The sequence below is a fragment of the Onychomys torridus genome, chromosome 2 (genome assembly GCF_903995425.1).
Source record: "Onychomys torridus chromosome 2, mOncTor1.1, whole genome shotgun sequence".
NCBI classification, from domain to species: Eukaryota; Metazoa; Chordata; class Mammalia; order Rodentia; family Cricetidae; genus Onychomys; species Onychomys torridus.
The window spans coordinates 100,857,469-100,878,576 of NC_050444.1; the positions used below are offsets into that span (position 1 = coordinate 100,857,469).

The 21,108-nt window shown below is 40.3% G+C and overlaps 1 protein-coding gene across 3 annotated transcripts in view; it reads right to left on the reverse strand.

Annotated features, from left to right (window-relative positions):
* Psip1 (PC4 and SFRS1 interacting protein 1) overlaps window positions 1–18,496 on the reverse strand; it is a 38,885-nt gene extending 20,389 nt beyond the window's left edge. For all 3 annotated transcript variants that reach the window (XM_036179895.1, XM_036179896.1, XM_036179897.1), the window contains exons 1-5: window positions 18,313–18,496; window positions 17,710–17,919; window positions 14,423–14,499; window positions 3,130–3,268; window positions 386–490 (exon numbers count right to left, since the gene is read on the reverse strand). In XM_036179895.1, the coding sequence (XP_036035788.1) occupies window positions 386–490; window positions 3,130–3,268; window positions 14,423–14,499; window positions 17,710–17,781 (393 nt within the window). In that variant the 5' untranslated portion in view covers window positions 17,782–17,919; window positions 18,313–18,496. The remainder of the gene's footprint in view (window positions 1–385; window positions 491–3,129; window positions 3,269–14,422; window positions 14,500–17,709; window positions 17,920–18,312) is intronic.
* Window positions 18,497–21,108: the final 2,612 nt, after the last annotated feature.

The following is a 21,108-nucleotide window of genomic DNA, read 5'->3' on the forward strand; positions in this document are numbered from 1 at the left end:
ACCAGGCTTACAACCATTTTTAACTCCAATTCCAGGGTATCCAATGCCCTCCACAGGCAACAGGAATGCATCAAGGGCACAAGCATAGATATAGGAAATCTAAAAACTATTTGAAAATATGCATATTAAAGATGCATAAGCTATTTTATAAAAACAAGATTTAAAATTCAAGAAAATTAAGCTGTTTTCATTCATTTTTCAAATATTTCAAAGATTACTTCCTAATTTGCCAGTCAACTCACGTTATAATTTCTTTCTTGCAATAATCGTAAAATCCACAGGCAGTATGAGACAGCCCCATGCCTATTCCTCCCTTGCAGTATATGCAATAACTACTACCCATAGATACATTTTCTTCTTAGACCAGAAAAGAAAGAAAACATACTTCATTGCTGGCTTTTTCTTCATGATCAGTATCTTCCTTTGAAACACTAGTTTCTTTTTCTTCAACTTCAACATCAGATGATGCATTTGATTGTTTAGTTGATGCCTATGAAGAATAAATTATTAATTTCTAAAAAATGGCTTACCCAACTTGAAATTTTTCTGCTCATGCAAAAATCAAAAACTAACAGTTAAGGGAGTACCCCAATTTCTGTTGTAAAGGGTATTTAATATATAGAACTTTATTAGAATTTTAAAGCAGGGAGTGTTGCTACTGTATTGCCAGCATTTTAGGTAGGAAGATGGCTACAAGTTTGAGAGTACCCTAAGCTAAACAACCTGTAAGCCAAGCTAGGATATGGAGTGACACCTTGCCGCAGAAAATTTTAAAATGGCAAATTTATCAGTTTTGGCAAGACACAGTGGCACTCAGGAGAGTGAGGCATGTGAATTCTAAAAGGAGACCAGCCTGAGCTTTATACCATCAAAGTAGGAAAGCTGGAGGTGGGAAGTATGTCACCACCTAAAATACTAATGTTTCAAAAATCCCAAACTTTTACTTTTTTGATCAATTCTTTTGTAAAGGAATAAAATAATGGAAAATCTCCTTGAATATTATTCCTAACGCTACAAAATATTTTAAGTCACAGTGGCCAGATTTCTTTGTTTTGAATTAACTTTTCTTGGGTTTTTTTGTTTGTTTGTTTTTGTTTTTCAAGACAGGGTTTCTCTGTAGCTTTGGAGCCTATCCTGGAATTTGCTCTGTGGACCAGGCTGGCCTCGAACTCACAGAGATCTACCTGGCTCTGGCTCCCAAGTGCTGGGATTAAAGGCGTGCGCTGCCACCACCACCCGGCTGTTTTGAATTAATTTTAATAAATTAATCACTCATATTGGCCTGGGAACTCCATCAGGTATCAAATCAGCAAGTTGGTCACACTGTAAGTAAGGACTGAGGCAGTAACATGATACCATACACAGAAGCAATTACAGGACACTATGCAGAGTACCATAACACATACTAATTACATGTTAAGACCTTCTAAAGAAGGCTTGGTATAACAAGGAAAGACATCAAAACTCTACAGAACATCTAAAAATTTGTCAAAGAACAATATGGCACGTGAACAAACATCAGATTTTTTTTTTATTTTTTGTCCCCCACCCCACCCACAGGTTTCTCTGTGTAGCTTTGGCTGTCCTGGAAATCACTGTAGATCAGGCTGGCCTCAAAGTCAGAAATCCACCTGGCTCTGCCTCCCGAGTGCTGGGATTAAAGGCATGCGCCACCACCGCCCGACTTCATCATTAGCTTTAAGAGTTGAATAATGGTCACTTTTTTAAGGGTGATTCATATTTTTCCAGTTTTTTCTACCTAGAGCTTTAAAAAGTTTTTTGTTGATGAATGAGAAAGTGAAGAATAGTTTCATAAACATCTCCTTTGGAAGTTCTCTGGCCCTAGTATAAGTTTTCTCTGTGCAGAGAAACTTACTATCCTGAAACTAATGCTATAGACTAGGCTGGCCTTGAACTCACAGAGATCCACCTGCCTCTGCTTCCCAAGTGCTGGCATTAAAGAGGTGTGCCACCATTGCTCAGCTATAGTGGCTGATTTTTACCTAAGTTCTAGAGCTTTTGAATATTCACGAGTGCAAGTGGCAATATAGGACCACATTATTAAAGCAGCATGGGGAACATAGATGGTTTAGCAGGTGAAGGGAGTTGCTGAGCAAGCCCAGCAACAGCATGGTAAAGTGGATCGAGAACCAATGCCACAAAGTTGTACTCTGACCACTACACATGCATACATTATGCATATACCCAAAAAAACACAAAATAAGTAAAATTAAAAAATCTGTATCTGTACCAAGACAGAAAAAAAATTAAGAAAAACAATCATTTCTGTTACAGAATAAAAACTGAACAAGCATGGAGTGGTGGCACATGCCTTTAATCCCAGCATTTGAGATGCAGAGGTGGGCAAATCTGAGTTTGAAACTAGCCTAGTCTACAGAAGAAGTTCCAGGACAGGCAGGGCTATACAGAGAAACCTTGAAAATAGAAAAAAAGAAAATGGAACAAACTATGTACAAAGCAAACCACTCTATGAAAATGTAATGCCACATATAAATTAAAAGCTCTGGCAGGAGGCTGTTTAGAATAGGTAGGAAAAAAATTAATAGGTAGAATTTCCACTGGGGCTATAAATACCGTTACATATTTAATTCATGAAGTCCACTCTAGTAACATTCTATAAATCTGTAAAAAAGTAAAGGGCATATGCTTTAAGTTTATAAAACAATTTTGTCAGTGAGATGGCTCAGCAGGTAAAGGTGTCTGATGTTCACTGACGCATGTCTGCTGACCTGAGTTCCATTCACAGAACCATGTAAAGGTGAACTTCACAAAGATGTACTTGACTTCCACACATCTCAAACATACAATAATAAATAAAATTTTAGAGCGCTGAACCTAACAAGACATTAAATTATGGCTTTAAATTCAGTAATAGTTTAAACTTTATTGACAATCAAAAAACAGCTAAACAGCCAAGTTCTTCCCTATTTTTGAAATCTATTTAGCCATTCAATTAGGAATAATTTAGACACAAAATGTCAACGTTCAACCGAAAAAGAGCACAACAATCTGAAACTCATAAGATTCTATAATTGGATGTATATTTTACAATGACAATATTTTTCCCTCTAACACTAAATAACAGTAAATTTTAATATAATGACTCACCTGTTGACTTGAAAATTTCACTTTCGGATTGTTATCTATCTCCCATAATCCTTCATTAAAACCTTTTCGTTTATTTGGTTTGCCATACTTTTCCTTATTTTCTGAGTAAGGAAAGATGTCCTTTGGTCCTAAAAAAGCACTGTAACAAAAAGGGCAGAAGGAAGTGAAAAGCAACCTCCATTAAATACGTATTTGGTTACTAGGTGACACGAGTCAATAAACACTTTCTATCTACAAACTAGTTTCTTGCATTTTGTTGTTTTTCAACCCAGGGTTTCTCTGTGTAGCCTGGGTGACCTAGACTTATTGGGTAAACCAGGCTGACCACAAAGTCAAGAGCTCTGCCTGCCTCTGCCTATCTAGTGCTGGGATTAAACGGGTGCACCCTCATAGCCAGCTCATACAAACTAGTTTTAATTCCTAGTCATCTCATTAGTGAGATCAACTTCACCAGGGTAAGTAGGTAAGAATGCTCTTAGTAGAAACGTTCTTCAGGTGCTGCTTACTTACAAATTTTCCCTGTGTAGGGGGTGGAGATAAGAGGGATTAATACAAAGTCATATCTAATGCCAAACCCTGTTTTTCTTTTATAGTATTAATGATTGATTGGCAAGCTCTCTACCACTAAGTTACACTCCCAGCCTAGAAATACTTTTATAAAATCCACTAACAATTACCCAGATCTATAACTCTTATTTTTAAAGTTGTACAAAAAATGAAATGTATTTAACACCACTGACTGGTTGTACACTTAAAAATAGCTAAACTAGCACAAGCACTTAATCTCAGCACTCGTAAGGCAGAGGCAGGCAGATGGACCTTTCTGAGTTGGAGGCTAGCCTTGTCTACAGAACAAGTTACAGGACAGCCATGGCTACACAGAGAAACCCTGTCTCAAACAACCAACCAACCAAACACAGAAGGCTAAAATAGACTAGGGAGATGGTTCAGGGGGCCTGAGTTTGAATCCCCAGAACCCATATACAGCTAAATGGGGCAGCTCAGTTATCTCTCATCCCAGTGACCTATGGTGAGAGGAGAGGAAGACAGAAGAATCCTCCCAAGTTAAAAGGCTAGTCTGGCATATGCAGCACAAAAAAATAACCCCAGAAAGATGCTGTCTCAAATAAGGTAGAGAGAAGGGACCACACCACAGGTTTTCCTGGCCTCCAGACAAAGGCCAAAGTACCACAGAGTGTCTGTACTCAAATACAAATAATGATGGTAATAATAAATGATTTAAATATAGTTAATAATACCATGTATATTTCAAAATAACTAAAAGGGATTTCAAAGGGTCTTACCAAAGAAATGGATAATTGATGATAGTTACCATGATTTCCTCCACTGTATAATATACACAAATCAAAGAACCACACTGTACCCCAGAAATGTCAACAATTACGTTAATAAAAACCTGGCTATTTTCCACAACAAACTGAAACATGATTAGTATAAAGCATTTAAATGCACCAAAAATGTGTTCATTTCAACATTTGGCACATTACATAATTCCTAAAAGTATCAACAAAGCATGTGATATAAATACATGTTTTAAAAGGAATAGGGCTGGGCAATGGTGGCTCATGCTTTTAATCCCAGCAATCAGGAGGCAGAGCCAGGCAGATCTCTGTAAGTTGTAACTCGCTTGGTCTACAAAGCAAGTTCCAACTGGGACTGTTATACAGAGAAACCCTGTCTCCAAAAAAGTTATGAAATTCATTTATTTATTTAGTCAGGCATGGTGGTTCATACCTGTGATCCCAGCACTTGGGAAGTGCAGCAAGAGAAATAAGAGGTCAAGGCCATCCTTAGCTACAAAGCAAGTTTGAGGCCAGCCTGGGCTACATGAAATCCTGTTCAAAAAATAATTTTCCTCAATGATGGAATTAGACATCATCTTTTTATTCATTCACATGTGCAGTCAGTCAACTCTTATCCCTGACAGAAAAGGTAAGTGAATATAAACTAATACCTCTTCAGAGTACATACATGATTAAATTCCTGTAATCAAAACATTTTCAAAATCCAGGCAAATACCTAGCTTTTATTAATGTGTGTTTCAGTTTAAAGATGGCTTATTTAGGCCAGGGCAGTGGTGGTGCATGCCTTTAATCCCAGTACTCAGGAGGCAAAGACAGACGAATCTCTTTCAGTTTGAAGCCAGCCTGGTCTATAGAGTGAGTTCCAGGACAGCCAGAACTGTTACAAAGAGAAACTCTGTCCTGAAAAACCAAAAGATCGCTTATTTAATGATTACTAGTAATTTTTTAACATTAAATTCATAGCCAAGGGCTGGAGAGATGGCTCAGAGGTTAAGAGCACTGGCTGCTGTTCCAGAGGTCCTGAGTTCAATTCTCAGCATCCACATGGTGGCTCACAACCATCTGTAATGAGATCTAGTGCCCATTCTGGCCTGCAGGGATGCACACAGACAGAACATTGTATATATAATAAATAAATAAATCTTTTAAAAAAATTAATAGCCAAAGCTGTTTTAATATGGATTTAATCTAAAATAAAGCATAGCCTTCATGCACTTAGAAACTACTAAACAGCATTTTACTACTATAAGACTAGTTTAAAAATCAACATGAGGTCTATAAAAAAAAATCAAAATGACTCCACACAAAACTCCATTCAACAAGACAGACTATAATGTTTTTGTAGTATGAGCTGAAATAAGAACATTATTTTAATTAGGAATGTTTGTATCAGATACTTTTTTTGCTCATTTGGTCTTATCTATGTGGTCTGTGGTTACACTATATTTTAAAGTAAGTGAGCAATTAAAAAATATTAATCTGCACCAGGTATAGTGGCAGATGCCTTTAATTCTAGCACTTGGGAGTCAGAGGCAAGAAGATCTTATAGTCAGAGCTTCAAAACCCCAAAGTAAATAAAAAAAAAAAAATCCATGAATAAAGAGCATTAACTGTTTCAATGTACTTAGACCCACTCTTCAAGATATCCCTTATATCTCCCTACATGTTCTTTAGAAAGTCTGTCAATTTGGAGCTGAAGGGATGACTCGGTGGTTAAGAACACTTGCTGCTCTTTCAGAGAACCCGAGTTCAGTTCCCAGCAATCACACAGTAGCTCACAACTGTTTCAACTCCAGTTCCAGGGGACCCAATGCCCTTATATCTGCAAACCCCCATACCCAGAAAATAAATCTAAATAAAAAGGTACATCAACTCTGTAAAGATGGGCACAGTATGTCTGACTGCTCTGCTATGATGGTTATATACAAGTATTTTACCCAAAGCAAGAGGAAAACTAAAGTGATGTTTATTTCTTCAAAAATGTTTAATATATCTAACAAATTACTTCTCTGCTGAAATTCTATACTAAAGAACTAATAAAACTATCCCTGGTAGAGTACTGCACAAAATATTCCTGAAAATGATTCTTGGGAGGTGGTGGTGTACGCCTTTGAGTTCAAGGCCAGCCTGGTCTACAGAGCGAGTACTAGGACAGCCAGGGATACCCAAAGAAACCCTGTCTGGGGGAGCTGGGGGGGGGGGGGGAATGACATTGCTGGATATAATCTTAAACTGGGAAATATAGCATATTTTAAAAATTTTGTATCTTTAAATATAGAAATAAAGTTAAAAACAGTTAAACAGAGGCCAGGCATTGTGTATGGCACATGGGTTTGTTTATAATCTGTAACTCTAGGTTCCAGGGGATCTGATGCCTTTTTCTGGCTTCCAGTACCGCACACATGTAGTGCACATACATGCAGGCAAAACACATATACACTATTTTAAAGTAAAGTCTTTTTAAAAAAGCCTCAGTAGTATGAAGATTAGTGATATGGGACTGAGTCAATGCTTGGACACTGCCTAATATGTGGCACTTGAGGTTAATCTTTTTGGGGGAAGGGGTGAAACAGGGCTTGTTTTTACCCTGGCTGTCTTGGAACTCCTCTGTAGAGCAGCATGCCTCTTTCACAGAAATAGTTAAAAATTTACAACCTTTCCTTCTACTTGGTTAGTGTGTAGACTTAAATTCTGCTGGTTTCTCAAAGTTCTACCCGTCCCTTTGATCCCTCCGACACAGACCTTTATAAACCTAAATAACTCATAACTCTACAAAGGTTTTTTGTTTTTTTTTTTAAGATTTTGGTTTTATTAATTCCATGTATATGTTGGGGAAGGGGTAGTTGTGCATATGAGTACAATACCCAGATGTCACAAGAGGCTATCAGATTCCCTGGAGTAAGAGTTGCAGCAGTTGTGACCCACCTTGGGTCATCTATAAGAGCAGTTATGTTCTCTTAACTTACACTGATGCATGTCTCCAACACTACGAGCCCCACAAAATTTTTTTCAGACAGGGTCTCATTAAGTAGCCCTAGCCGGCCTAGTACTATCTATGTATATCAGGCTGCCCTAGAAATCACAGAGATCTGCCTGTCTCTGCCTCCCAAGTATCGGATTATAGATGTGTCCCATCATGCCTGGCCCAAGATATTTTGTTTTGTTTTTCATTTTTTGAGATAAGGCATCTCTCTGTAGCTATGGTTGTCCTGGAACTCACTCTGTAGACCAGGATGACCTGAAACTCGGGAGATCTTCCTGACTCTCGAGTGCTAGGATTAAAAGCATGCGGCACCACTGCCCAGCCCAAGATCTTTTTAAATTCATACATAAAAGACACTCGGCATCACTAGCCAATCACAGAACTAGAAATAAAAACAACAATTTATGGCTGGGATATAGCTCAATTGGTACAGTACTTGTCTAGAATGTAGGAAGTCCTAGTTCATTCCCAGCACCACAAAACTTCATGTATGGTACCATGACAAAGGCCTGTTAATTCAGCACTCTAAGGGTAGAAGCAGGAGAATCTGTTTAAAGTTCTGAAGTCTGAGGCCTACATGACATACATGAGACCAGTCACAAAAAAGCAAAAACTAAAATGAAGAATTTGGGATATTTATACATGAATGTTCTGCAAGCAGTCTGGCAGTTTCTCAAATGATTAAACATTAAGTTGTCAATCAAACCAAGAATTAGTTTCTAGAGAGGTGAAAACATATGTCCACACAAAGCATACACAATGGATGACTGTATAGAGTTCAGGAGTAGAGAGCTTGCCTAGGATATGCAAAGCCCTGGGCTAGATCCCAGCATCATCAAGAAAATAATTATGTGTAAGTGGTTTTATCAACATTATTCATAACAGCCAAGAGTGGGAAACCATAGATGTCTATTAAGTCATAAATACAACATGTTAAAACAAGACAATGAAATATTAGTTGGCAGTAAATAAGAAAGGGGAGCATGGTTAAAGTATTAATCTTGAAACACTATATTAAACAAATTAATGCAACTGAAGACCTCATTGAATGGTTTCATTTATATGAAACACTTAGGAAAGTAGTTTGAGGGTGCCTCAGTCACAGCAAAGGAGGAGAAACAGAGGTATCTATCATTAGGTAGTATGTTTCTTTTGAAATGATAAATAATCTAAAATCTAATATGATGTCTCCAGTACTTTCTGGAAATGTAGAAACTACTGAATTTAGAGTTTTAAGTGGGTGAACTGAAAGAAACGAATTATCACAATAAAGCTGCTGTAATTTCTTTTCCCCCAGAACACAAACCAGGCATAGTGGCACACACTTGTAATGCTGTACGCAAGAGTTTGGAGACAAGAGGATCAGAAATTCAAGGTCATAATTACCTATACATCAACATCAAAACCAGGCTGGGCTAACATGACAACTGTCTTAATTTTTTTTTTTTTTATTGTTTTGAGAGAACACCATATCCTACCAAAAAATGATCCATAATTTTATCAATTATACTCTTCTTTCAACACACACACACACACACACACACACACACATATATATATATACATGTGCATATATACATGTATATATGTGTATATATATTATTGAATTAAAGGCGTGCGCCACCACGGCCTGGATTCTTTCAGTATTTTTAAAAATTCACTCCAAGGGCTGTAGAGATGGCTCAAGTAGTTAAGAGCACTGGCTGCTCTTCCAGAGGTCCTGAGTTCAATTCCCAGCACCCACATGGCGGCTCACAACTGTCTATGGGAGCTGATGTGCAGGTGTACATGCAGACAAATAAATATACATAAAATAAATAAATCTTAAAAAAATTCATTCCAAGACATCATACTTAACAGTTATGATAAAAAATTTGTTGACAAAGACTTTTTTCCCTGAATGGTTACACCAAAATTAGCTTACTTATATCACTTTTATTATTAAAAAAGTGCTCTATAATCAAGCCTATTGGTGTACAATCTTTGTACCTAGCCAATTCTAAAATGAGTTGAGTCAAAGGATTATCCTGAAAACACTAATGTGGGAAAAGAAGAAAAAAGAATCCTTCCCTGGGGACAGAACCTCACAGGATCAGTAAAATGGGGTCCAGATTAGTTTACAGACATTATTACCAATTCCCAAGAGATACTTGTCACAGTGGTGACAGCTGACTGACTGTTCAAAAAACATTCAAAGGCTGGGTGACAAGAGCCATAAATCCCAGCACACTGGAGGCAGAAACAAGAGGATCTCTGTGAATTTAAGGCCATCCGGGTCTGTCCTGGTCCTACAGTTGGGGCACTGAAGAAAGACCCTGTCTCAAAAGATAAATAAAAATTCAACTGTAGTTTGACATCAAAGGCTGCAGATAGTGGGTTCAATGTTTGCCTCCAATACATAAAGCCTTGAGTTCAATCAACTGAAATTTGTTACACCAGCATAAGTGAAGAAGACAGAAGGACCAGACAGAAGAACGGAAGTTCAGTCCTACTTGTCTGCACAGCAAGTTCAAGGTCAGCCTAGAATATAAGAGACTCTGTTTCACAAAGTAAATGTAACAGGTTAGGGAGATGGCTCAGCAGTTTACAGGACTGGCTCCAAACTGGTTTTGATTCTCAGCACCCACAGAGTGGCTCACAACTCTAGTCCCAAAAGATCCAGTGCCCTTTCTGGCTGCTACAGGCACCATGCACACATGTGGTGCACAGACAGGCATGCAGACAAAAACATCCATAACCCACAATACGGACTTTTTAAAAAACTTAAAATATTTTATACTATATAATAGCATTTAATTTTATAGAAAGAAATGCTTCATTAGACAATCAAATACACAACTATAGCAGCACTAAGTGCCATGAACCTGCTGCTATATTCCGATTAATCACATAGTCCATCTTATGGTGTGGTGGGAGTCATAACACACACATAATGCCACATGTAGCTATGGTGGTTGGAGTTAAGGAAGTTGGACAGAATTACTATTGTAGAAGGAAATAAAAAAAACTCCATTCTATGACTCCTTCCTTCATTTCTTCCATGTACCACGATTAACTTCCCATGTACCTTCACTCTTGAAACTGAATTAGGCAAGTTTTAAAACAATTTATACAACATTTATTTTTAAGATTCCTACAGCTGAACATACAACTTTTATATTAAAAGTACTAAGAGTAGCAAAATAACTATTACAATTTCAGATTTCAGAAAAATACAGCTAAACTCAGAGAAACACTGTAAGTAGCAGCTTCAAAAAAAATATGTAGTACCAAGTGGTAATGGTGCACACCTTTAATCCAGTACTCAGCAGGCCTACCTGGTCTACAAATTGAGTTCCAGGACAGCCAAGGCTGTTACAAAGAGGAACTTTTTGTCTCAAAAAAAAACAAAGGAAAAAAAGAAAACAATGTGTTGCTATTAATTTTAAATTTATATAAATATACATTTATTATATACTTATATCTCTAATATACATCATTATATATTTACATATATAATATATATCTTATATATATATGTGTAATACAAAACATTAGTTACTATTTTTAAATAAATCCAAGAAAAGATTACTATCAAAAACCTGTCAAAGCTTTATAGCATGTGTTGAATGTGTGTGTTTAAGTATGCATATGTTCAGGTGTGTGTGCAGGTGTCAATGAGGATGCCAGGCTGTCTTCTCAGTTGTCCTCTATCTTGTCATTTGCTCACAGATTTGGCTACAGAGCTGACCGACTGTCTCTGTACCCAGTACTAGTTACAGAAGCATACCACTGCACTCGGGTTTGTACATGGGTACTGGGAAGCTGAACTCAGGTCCTCATGTTTTATTCCACACTTTACTGACAGAGCCGTCTTCCCAGCCCAAAGCAGTACATTTTTAAACACTTAATGTTTAGCACATGCCAAACATATTACATGTCCAAGTCTTTTATGTAACACCCTGTATGCACCCCAAACTTCCAAGGTAGATTCCATTATCATTCTTACTCTGCAAATTAGGAAAAGGCCTGCCCAGGGTCATGTAACAAGTAAATGACAGATTTCTAATCTAGCTGTATTTAGTATTGTCCAGTATGTTAGCAGAAAATTCATAAACAGAACTTTAGCACAAGAGCTTTCCATTATCAAATATTTAACAGCTAGGACATGTTAGCCCCTTAAAAGTGATGACAAGATAGGGCCGTTTAGGCTAATTGTAGTCAAAGGAAGGAAAACAAAATTCACGCATCATTTCAATAGAGAATATAAATATAAACAGGACGAACTGAGCTAAGATCTGACTGACTTCAATATCTGATAGCGTAATCTTTCCAGACAAAAAACAGAAAACTCTCAGGCAAGATGAAACAAGGCAGTGAAAAAAAACCACTGTGGGCTGGCTTGGGAGTTGGAAGTCTTGCTACACAAGCCTGAGAACATGAATTTAGGTCCCCAGATTCCACATAAAGATAGAAACGGAAAAACCGACCCCACAAAGTTACTCTCTCCGTGCCCCTCCAACATAAACCATGCACTAACATTCAATCAAAACTTGTAGTTAGAAACACCGATTCCCTCAGGCTGGAGAGATAGCTCAGAGGTTAAAAACACTGGCTGCTCTTCCAGAGATCCTGAATTCAATATCCAGCAACCACATAGTGGCTCATAAACCATCTATAATGAGGTCTGGTGCCCACTTCTGGCACAATACTGTATACATAATAAATAAATAAATAATAAATAAATAATAAATATTGAAAGCAGAAACACAGGCTCCCATGTTTTTTTGAAAATGGGCTTTTTGTTTCATTACTGTCTGTTTGCTTTTTGTTTTGTTTTAGTTGTGAGAGAGAAGACATAAAAGTTGAGTGGGTAAACACAGGTTAGTTCATACAGAGTCTCATAACTAGCATTCATTGCTAGCTCATCATTTAAGTTACTGATAAAATATTATAGGGAGTCAGTGAAGATTTTTGGACCAGGAAATGGCATGATCTGATTGAAATACAAAGATAACTCTGATTATACATTTGGAGTACACCAACGTAAAAACACTTATAGGAAGGATTACAGCATGAACTTGAGGCCAGTCATGAGTTTGTGAGAAATGGGAGAGATTATCTACTATGAAATCAAGGTTAACATAGGCCAGTGTTTCTTAACCTGTGGGTTGCATCAGATATCCTGCATATCAGATATTTACATTACGATTCACAAAAGTAGCAAAACTACAGTTATAATTTTACAGTAGCAACAAAATAATTTTATGGCTGGGGTCACCACAACATAAGGAACTGTATTAAAGAGTCACTTTAGGAAGGTTGAGAAGCACTGACCTAGACTTCTGAGAATAGTAATGCAAAGTTTTTCTTAACTGGGTCCGTATCAGAACCACTTACTAAAAGTCAGTTTTGACTAAGTTAGGTCTAAGATAGCATGCATGGTCAGTATACCTAAAAGGTCAGGGTCTAGTATTCAAAACTTGACTTCCACAAAAATGACACAAAAGACTTAAGGAGAATCAGATGTTTGTACGTTGGGGAAATAATACAGTAAGTAACCACTGAATTCTACTCTAAATGCACACAAGCAAATCTTTAAGGCCAGGAATGGTGGTGCACAATTTTAATCCTAGCAATCCAAAGACAGAGGCAGGTCAATCTAAATTCAAGGCCCGCCTGGTATACACAAGTTCCAGGCCAATCAGAGCCATAAATAAATTTTAAAATAAATCAGTTATGAGTTAGTACACTTCTCCTGAATTACTACTTCTTTATCTATATTCTTCCTTCCCCATCTCTCTAAACTCCTGGTTATTACAATAGACTTCCATATTAAAAAAACCCAAATTTAAAAATTCAAATAATTACCCTCCCAAATTTTGGGAACACAAAAGACCATCATACACCTAGTTCATCATTAATTTGTTTTAAAGAATTGTTTTGAAATAAAAATGTTAACTTTCCAGGTGGAGGAGGCACACACCTTTAATCCCAGCACTCAGGAGCAGAGGTAGGCAGATCTCTGTGAGTTTGAGGCCAGCCTGGTCTACAATAGCCTTCAATTAGTTTCATGTGGTTACAAGAAAGAAAACAGTTCAACATTTAGCTGCGTAGAATATTAACTTCCTTTACCCAATCAGTTCTCTAGCCATACACCCACCTGGGGCAGGTCGGACAAACTGCCTCTGGTGATCACAGAAACACACAGTACACTATCTAGCTTCCTGCTTCTCTTCTCCACACCATTCGTGTGGCTAGGAAGACCTAACACAGTGCCAGGTAGTCCTTATTTTACTAACAAAGAATTCTCAAAGCCTTGCTACTGGCATCCATCCATCACTCTTGACATTACTAAGAGGATAACTTTCTGATCACATAGCATCTATTATTTTTGTCACTTTTTTTAACTCTGAAAACTTCATACATGTATACAGCATGCACATTTTGATCACATCTACCCCTCATTCCCTGTGTCCAACTTTCCCTTCAATTTCTCCCAAAATGTACTGTCTTTAGTCTCTACCTTAAAACAAGAGTGCCCAGTAAGGCATAAGGGCACATTTATATCCCAGCACTTCAGAAGCAGAGGCAGATGGATCTCTTTGAGTTCAATACCAACCAAGTCTACACAGTGAGGTCTAAGCCAGGGATACACAGTGATATCCTGTCTCAAAAACAACAACAAATGTTCCCAGCATTGAATTGAAAATTTCAAGATCACTTTTAAGTTTACTATCTCAGCCCAGATACAGTGGCATTTTATCCTCAAACATGGGAGGCAAACACTGGTTGATTTCTGTGAGTTCAGGCTTGCCTGGTCTACATGGAACAGAAAAGGCCAGCCAGGGCTACAGAATGAGACCCTGTCTCTAAAAACATAGTAAAGTTTTCTACTTCATTGTCACTTCCCCTTGAATTTTGAAATCTCCACTTGCTCTTCGTTTTATACCTAACATCTGCAAAATGAACTGTCATTGGAGCTGGAAATGCTAACAGGACTTACGTCTCATGGGTTCCAAAAAAGAAAATGGGTAGTTTGTTTGTGGGTGGTTTCACTGCTCCATCAGGAACTTCATCTACCTAAAAAAGATCCAAAAAGTTAAAAGTTTTTTAAATGATACACATCTCAGTACACACAAGTGAACTCAGAATAAAATACTCAAATGGATGATACAAAACCGAGCCATTTTACAAATCCATTCAAATAAGTTCTAACAGGCAAGATTTCTTCCCCCAGAACTCATTTGGTAGCAAAACCTATACTGAGCCCCACCCCTTTTTTTTGGTTTTTCAAGACAGGGTTTCTCTGTGTAGCCCTGGCTGTCCTGCTGTCCTTGAACTAACTCAAGAGATCCCCCTGCCTCTGCCTCCCAAGTGCTGGAGTTAAAGGCTGTGGCATAACTGTCCAGCCCAATAGCAAATCTTAAAGCAGTGTAAAGAGTGCACTTGCAACTCTTCCAAAGGATCTGGGTTCACACCCGCACAAGCCCCTTTCAATCACTTCTCCTAGGGGTCTGTCACCCTCTTCTGGCCTCCTCAGGTACTCACATACATATGGCATACAACCATACACACAGAAATGAATTTTTAAAAATTGTAAAAGACAGAAAAGCATTATTTCCCAATGTTTTAGTAACAATAAGAGTCAGAAAAATGCTGGGATGTGACAGAGCATGCCTTTAATCCAGGACAGCCAGGGCTGTTAGAGAAACCCTGTCTCAAAAAAACAAAACAAAAACACACATTCAGCTGCTTCTAAGAAAAAGAAAATGAGAGGGAAGAGTAAAAACATCCTATTCCAATCCAAATGAACTCATTGAAAGCAGCACTTGTAACTGGCGAGATGGTTCAGTGGTTAAGAATGCTTGCTGATCTTCTCCAGAGGATCCAGGTTTAATTATTAGTACCCACATAGCAGCTCCAAGCTGTTTAACTGAGTTTCAGGGATCTAAAATCTTTTGTACAAGTCACAAAGTGGTGTACGGACACACATGTAGGCCAAACATCCATAAGCATGCATAAAGGTTTTTTAAATTACTAATTTTTCAACTGGTGGTGGTGGCTCATGCCTTTAATCCTAGCACTTGGGAGGCAGAGCCTGGTCTAAAGAGCAACTTCCAGAACAGCCAGAGCTACATAGAGGAAGGATAAATTTTAAAGAAAAGAAGAGACCCATTTAAATCAATAGGAAAATATTCTATCCTTCAAAGGCTATTTTTACCTTTAGTAGCACTAACTCTTAATCACCCCAAGAAATAGGGAGGATGGTATTTGGTTTTTGTTTTTCAAGATAGGGTTTCTCTGTATAACAGTTCTGGTTGTCCTGGAACTCAATTTGTAGGCCAAACTGGCCTCGAACTTACAAAGATCCACCTGCCTCTGGAGTGCTGGAATTAAAGGTGTGCTGCACCTGCACTACCTGTACTACCTGCACTACCACCACCATCACCAACCACCACCACCAACCACCACCACCAACCACCTGAAAATTTTATTTTATTTTTTTAAACTATTTTTAACTAAATGTAGGTGTATGTGTCTGCATATGAGTATGTGCACATGTGTGCAAATGCCAAATGTTGAGCTGGAGTCATCTCTCAAACACTGTGGTTTTAAGCTGCCCAATGTGAGTGCCGGGACCCAAACTTAGACACACTGGAGGAGCAGCCAATGTTCTTACCCACTGAGCCACTTCTCCAGCCCCCCAAAGTAGAAAAAGTTTAAAGCATTTACACCTGGCTTCTAACTACATGGAACTCTGAATATGGGTATCAGATAACCCTGGGCTTTATTGACACTTCAAAATAAGCACAGATGTCTTGATAGCCATAAAGTATCTCTGGGGGGGACCTTAAACCTTCCCAAGTCCAGCAAGCCTTACAGTTAAAATACAATGTTTCAGAAGTACATGGTTATATAACTAAGAGAACCATATAGGAGGATAAAGAAATTCAACTTTAGGTCTAAAGATGTCTGCAATATACGTACAAGTCAAAGCATGCACAAAGCAATAGTTAAAAGGGTTTCCTGTAGGAAACAAGTGAGAACACCAAATATAGACAAAGTTTATGACTAGGAACTGTTCAAGTAAGGCTCTACTGAAAAGGTATACCTATGGGCAGGGGGAAGCTGGGGAACCGGGCAGTAGTACTGAGTCATGACTCGTCTATCAAAGGGGTTTCCAAATCTTCCCTGCTGACAGGATTAACTATGGGGTTTATCATTTTTAAGAAAACCCTTTTAAAGATTAGTTATGTATGGGAAAAAATAAATGATCAGGCGGTGGTTGTGCACACCTTTAGTCCCAGCACTCAGGAGGCAGAGGCAGGTGGATCTATCTCTGTTCTAAGCCAGCCTGGTCTCCAGGACAGCCAGGGCTACATAGAGAAACTGTCTCGAAAAACAAAACAATGAAACAAATAAACTATATTAAAAAAAAATCACCATTTCAGAACACAGTTTATTTTTTAAATGATTTTGAATTATCTAGTCAAAATTCTTTAAGTACTATCCATCAATGTTCTGATCCTAGGCACCATTATAAACTAACAACAACAACAAAACAAAAACAAAAACAAAAAAAAAAAAAAACAAAAAAAACTTTTTTTTCCTGAAAATGGAGCTTGGGTGTCTCATGTCACATCTTGAGTCCTTAAGACTTCTCCGGTTACAGTAACCCAGGGGAAGGTCTAGCTCCCACCCACCCCCCTTTTGCCTATGGAGAAAAAAAAAAAAAAAAAAAAAAAAAAAAAAAAAAACCCGTAAAACTTCAAGGTCATAAGGCAAGGAATGTGAATAAAAAGGTCCAAGTGCATCACCAACTGCAAATCTTGTATTAAATACATACAAATCTAGTTTAATCACATCTGACATGCAAGGGTTTGTAAATTGCTTATTTCGTTGACGACCTGTATTTTATTCAAAATTCCAAAATTAAAGGAAATTTCAAGGTTTCACTCCTTCTTAAACATAAAAATCGTACTTGATTATTTCATCTACAATGGAACATGAACTGAGCGTCATCTCTAAATATTTCCTAGGAGGAACACCTGTCAGAGGCTCAAAAGCCAGCCAGAGGGAAACCGCGGGTGTGACGGAAAACCTGGAATTTTACAATTGCACGGAGGAAAAAAAAAGAAAGAAAAACTAAAATGAAGGGTTCCAAGTAACGGTAACGGGAGGCGAGGGAGAGAGGAAGGACAGAAAGGAACCGGAGAAGAACACGATGGGAGGGAAGCAGGCCTCCGGAAGGGCTGCCGCACCGCTACCCCGGGGCTGCAGATCACTTACTCGAGCCGGCCAATGAGGGTAACCTTTCATCTTGGCGAAGATGAGGTCTCCAGGTTTGAAATCGCGAGTCATGTTTGAGGGGCGACGCCGGGAGTCCCAAGACCAGGAGGGGGAGCAGCGCAGCCGCGATCGGGAGATGCGAGCGCGGACGCGAGCTGCGACTGGCGGGCCCGCGGGCGGGGGAGGATGCCTCGGGGTGTCGCGACGCGCCTGCGAGGGACAGCAGGGAGGGCGGTTAAAGCGCAAACCCCGGGGAGGGGCCGCGGGGAGGCGGGCAGGGGGAGGGGAGGCCGCGGAGGGAGGGGGAGGGGGAGCCGCCTGCGCGCCTCTTCCGAGCGCGGCCTCGGCCCCGCGCAGCGCCGGGGCCTGCGGTCGCCGCCACCTGAGGCAGGGATGCTGCCCGCCGCCCGGCCGCCGGCCTCCTACCCCGTCGCTCCCAGGGCTTTTCCCACGGGCCGCAGCCCACGAGGGAGAGAGGGAGGGAGGGAGGGAGGGAGGGAGGGAGGGAGGGAGAGACGAAGGGGCGCGGCGGGAGAGGAGGGAGGCGGCGAACGCGGCCGCCCGCTTCCCACCCGCGCCGAGCGGGGGCGGGGCGGCCCTCACCTGCGGGGCGGCGACGCTGGGGCCGTGGGGGCGCGCTGGCCGCCTCTGCCCACGTCCACGCCGGCCACCTGCGCCACCAGCTGCCGCAGAGGCGTCTCAACGGCTCCGAGCTGCAACCGCCACCGCCACTGCCGCCGCCGTCGCTGCGCCGCTCCCGCGCGGCTCCCGCTCGGCGCCCGCTAGCGCTGGGCCGTACCAACTGCTCGTCCAGGTGGGGGTGGCGCGCCGACCGGAGAGGACCGTGGCTCGCAAGCTGAGCTCTTGGAGACCCGAGGGCCCACAGGTGTCCCTTCCTACAAGGAATGGAAATCAGGTGCGGCGGGACCGGAGTGAAGGGAAGGGCCTCGGGCGAGGCCTAGCCCGAGCTGCCCGCCTTCCCTCCCCTGCAGCTGGCACAGTGGTCGCGCCCGGCCCGCCCCTGCTGGCTGCTCTGCGTGTGTGTATTTGTATGTGTACTGTATGTAAAAGGCGGGGAGAGAGGAAACGATTGTTGTGGACCCGGTTTGGGGGCGGGTATCCGGGCCTGTAGCCCACGGCTGCAGGTTTAAGAGAAACTGGCAGTCCACGGTGCTTGTTCGCTCATCCTTCTCCAAGGTGGGGGTACTGTAATGCTCCTGCGCGGTTTACATCATCCAAAAAGAGGAGCTGTGCAAAAACCCAGAGATCAAATTGGACGGTGAAGCAGTTGCAGGGTGTGCACCTTGTAGGCCTCTCTAACGTCGCAGAATGGGCTTTGCAGTCTCCTTTTCCTGGGGATGTAACACGAGAAAGCCCTCTTTCATTTCGTTGACATTTCAACCACAGAGAACAGTTAAGAAAAATGCAATCCCAGTGAGAACAAAACAATGACACCGAAAGGCTAGTTTGCTTATTGGGATATGGATTTGGGCCCAAACTAAATTTTAGCTGCAGTTAAAATTTTATTTCCTTAGAAGACTGGTAGCTAGTAGGTGGTACAAGAGAGAAGTGTTACTAACCCCTCCATATTTCGTCTCTTAAAATACTCTTAAAGGGTTTCTAAAGGTGATCTTAATTTTGATCCTTTAGCCAATGCATATTTTTAATATTTTGTAATATGCCCAGTCTTCTGATATGGATTGACACGTCATGATTTTTACTGAACCAGAACCATCTAATTTTACTTACTTATTAATACCCAGGTTCCCAATAAATACATGGTAAATTAGAAGCCATTTAAGTATTTTTTTTTAAATGAATCTTTTCTCTCATCCTTCATTGAATCCCCCCAAAATGCTGGTTTTTAAAGCACTGTTTGGTGTTGAATATACAGCTATGAACAAGATCAGATACTTTCTATATAAAACAGGCTAAAAATATTAAGGACATTAAAAATATTCAAATATTTAAGTATTGATATCTATCTAGTACTGCTTTTTAAAAAAAGACTCACAGCTGAGAATAAATCAGAAAAAGCTTTGAATAAGCAAAATGGAGGGATTTCATTTTTTTAAAGGAATATTCCATGCTTTTAAAGGAAATAAGACACCCCAATGTTAAACGTGGAGCAATCTGCATTGTGCAGAGAATTCCATGTGGAGCTAAAAGAAATCAAGGGAATTACTGTGACATGTCTTCAAGCTTCTCATTCTGAACTTGATATTGTATTAGGGGGAGAGGTTGCATGGCAAGAAGGAGGTAAAACGGATTCTTTAAAACTGGCTTATTGCTGGGCAATGGGGCACATGCCTTTAATCCCAGCACTCAGGAGGCAAGCAGGTGGATCTGAGTTCAAGGCCAGCCTGGTCTACAGAGCAAGATCCATGACTGCCACAGCTACACAGAGAACCCCTGTCTCAACAAAAATAACAACAAAAAACTGAATTACTGATGTTTCAATGCAGATGTGAGCAGAAAGAGACCCTTTTTTATGTGACTGTTGATTAAGAAGGAAGAAAATGCAAAACCAAGCAATTATCAAAGCAACTGTCAGGTGTGGGTGGTAAATCATGGACCCAAAAAGGGACAGAAAGATGCCTAAAGGGAAAGTTTCTAATCCTGAGTACTAAATATCAAAGCAGCACCCGGCTGTCATCTTTTGTGGAACCCCCCCCCCATCGCACCCCACTGTCCTCAATTCTACAGGGCCTTGAAACTGCAACTGTACTCGGGCTCCACAGCATGGGCTTCACCTGAGGACTAGCTAGCAGCTCAGCCCCTCCCCCATTTAGTAGTCTGAACTTTAACTAGATCCTGAGATGGGTTTTTTGTTTTTGTTTTATTGGTTTTGTTTGTTTTTAAGCCGTGGTGGGGGCACTGCCTATGGAGATCAGGGGACACCGTGTTCCTGCAGGTTCTCTCCTTCCATCATGTGAGTCCCAATATTAAACTCAGGTTTCCAGGTTTGACAATGGGGTCCTTACCTACTGAGATCCTTGCTGTCCCTCTCCCCGTCCTAGGTGATCCTTATGAATATTCAAGTTGTAGAGAAAATTTACAATCCACTGGAAGTTCCCCACGGTGGTCAAGTCTATAATCCATGCAGCAGTAAAACTCAGGCTGGAGGATGAAAACTTAGAGGCTCAGCCGTTTCTGAAAGAGAGACACACACCGAGAAAGAGAGAACATCAGATGGAGGTATAGATTGCTAATGAAGATGTATATCGTGTTAGCGCTAAATGGCCATGACAACAAGTCAAGGAGGTGGTTATTGTGAGTGGAGATAATCAGGAAATGAACAAAGAGAAGGGAATGCACTTGATGTATTAGTGCTGAACCAATATGATACTTACACTAACTAACTGTACGTACCTTTGGCAGTTTTAGCTAGTGGTAGTC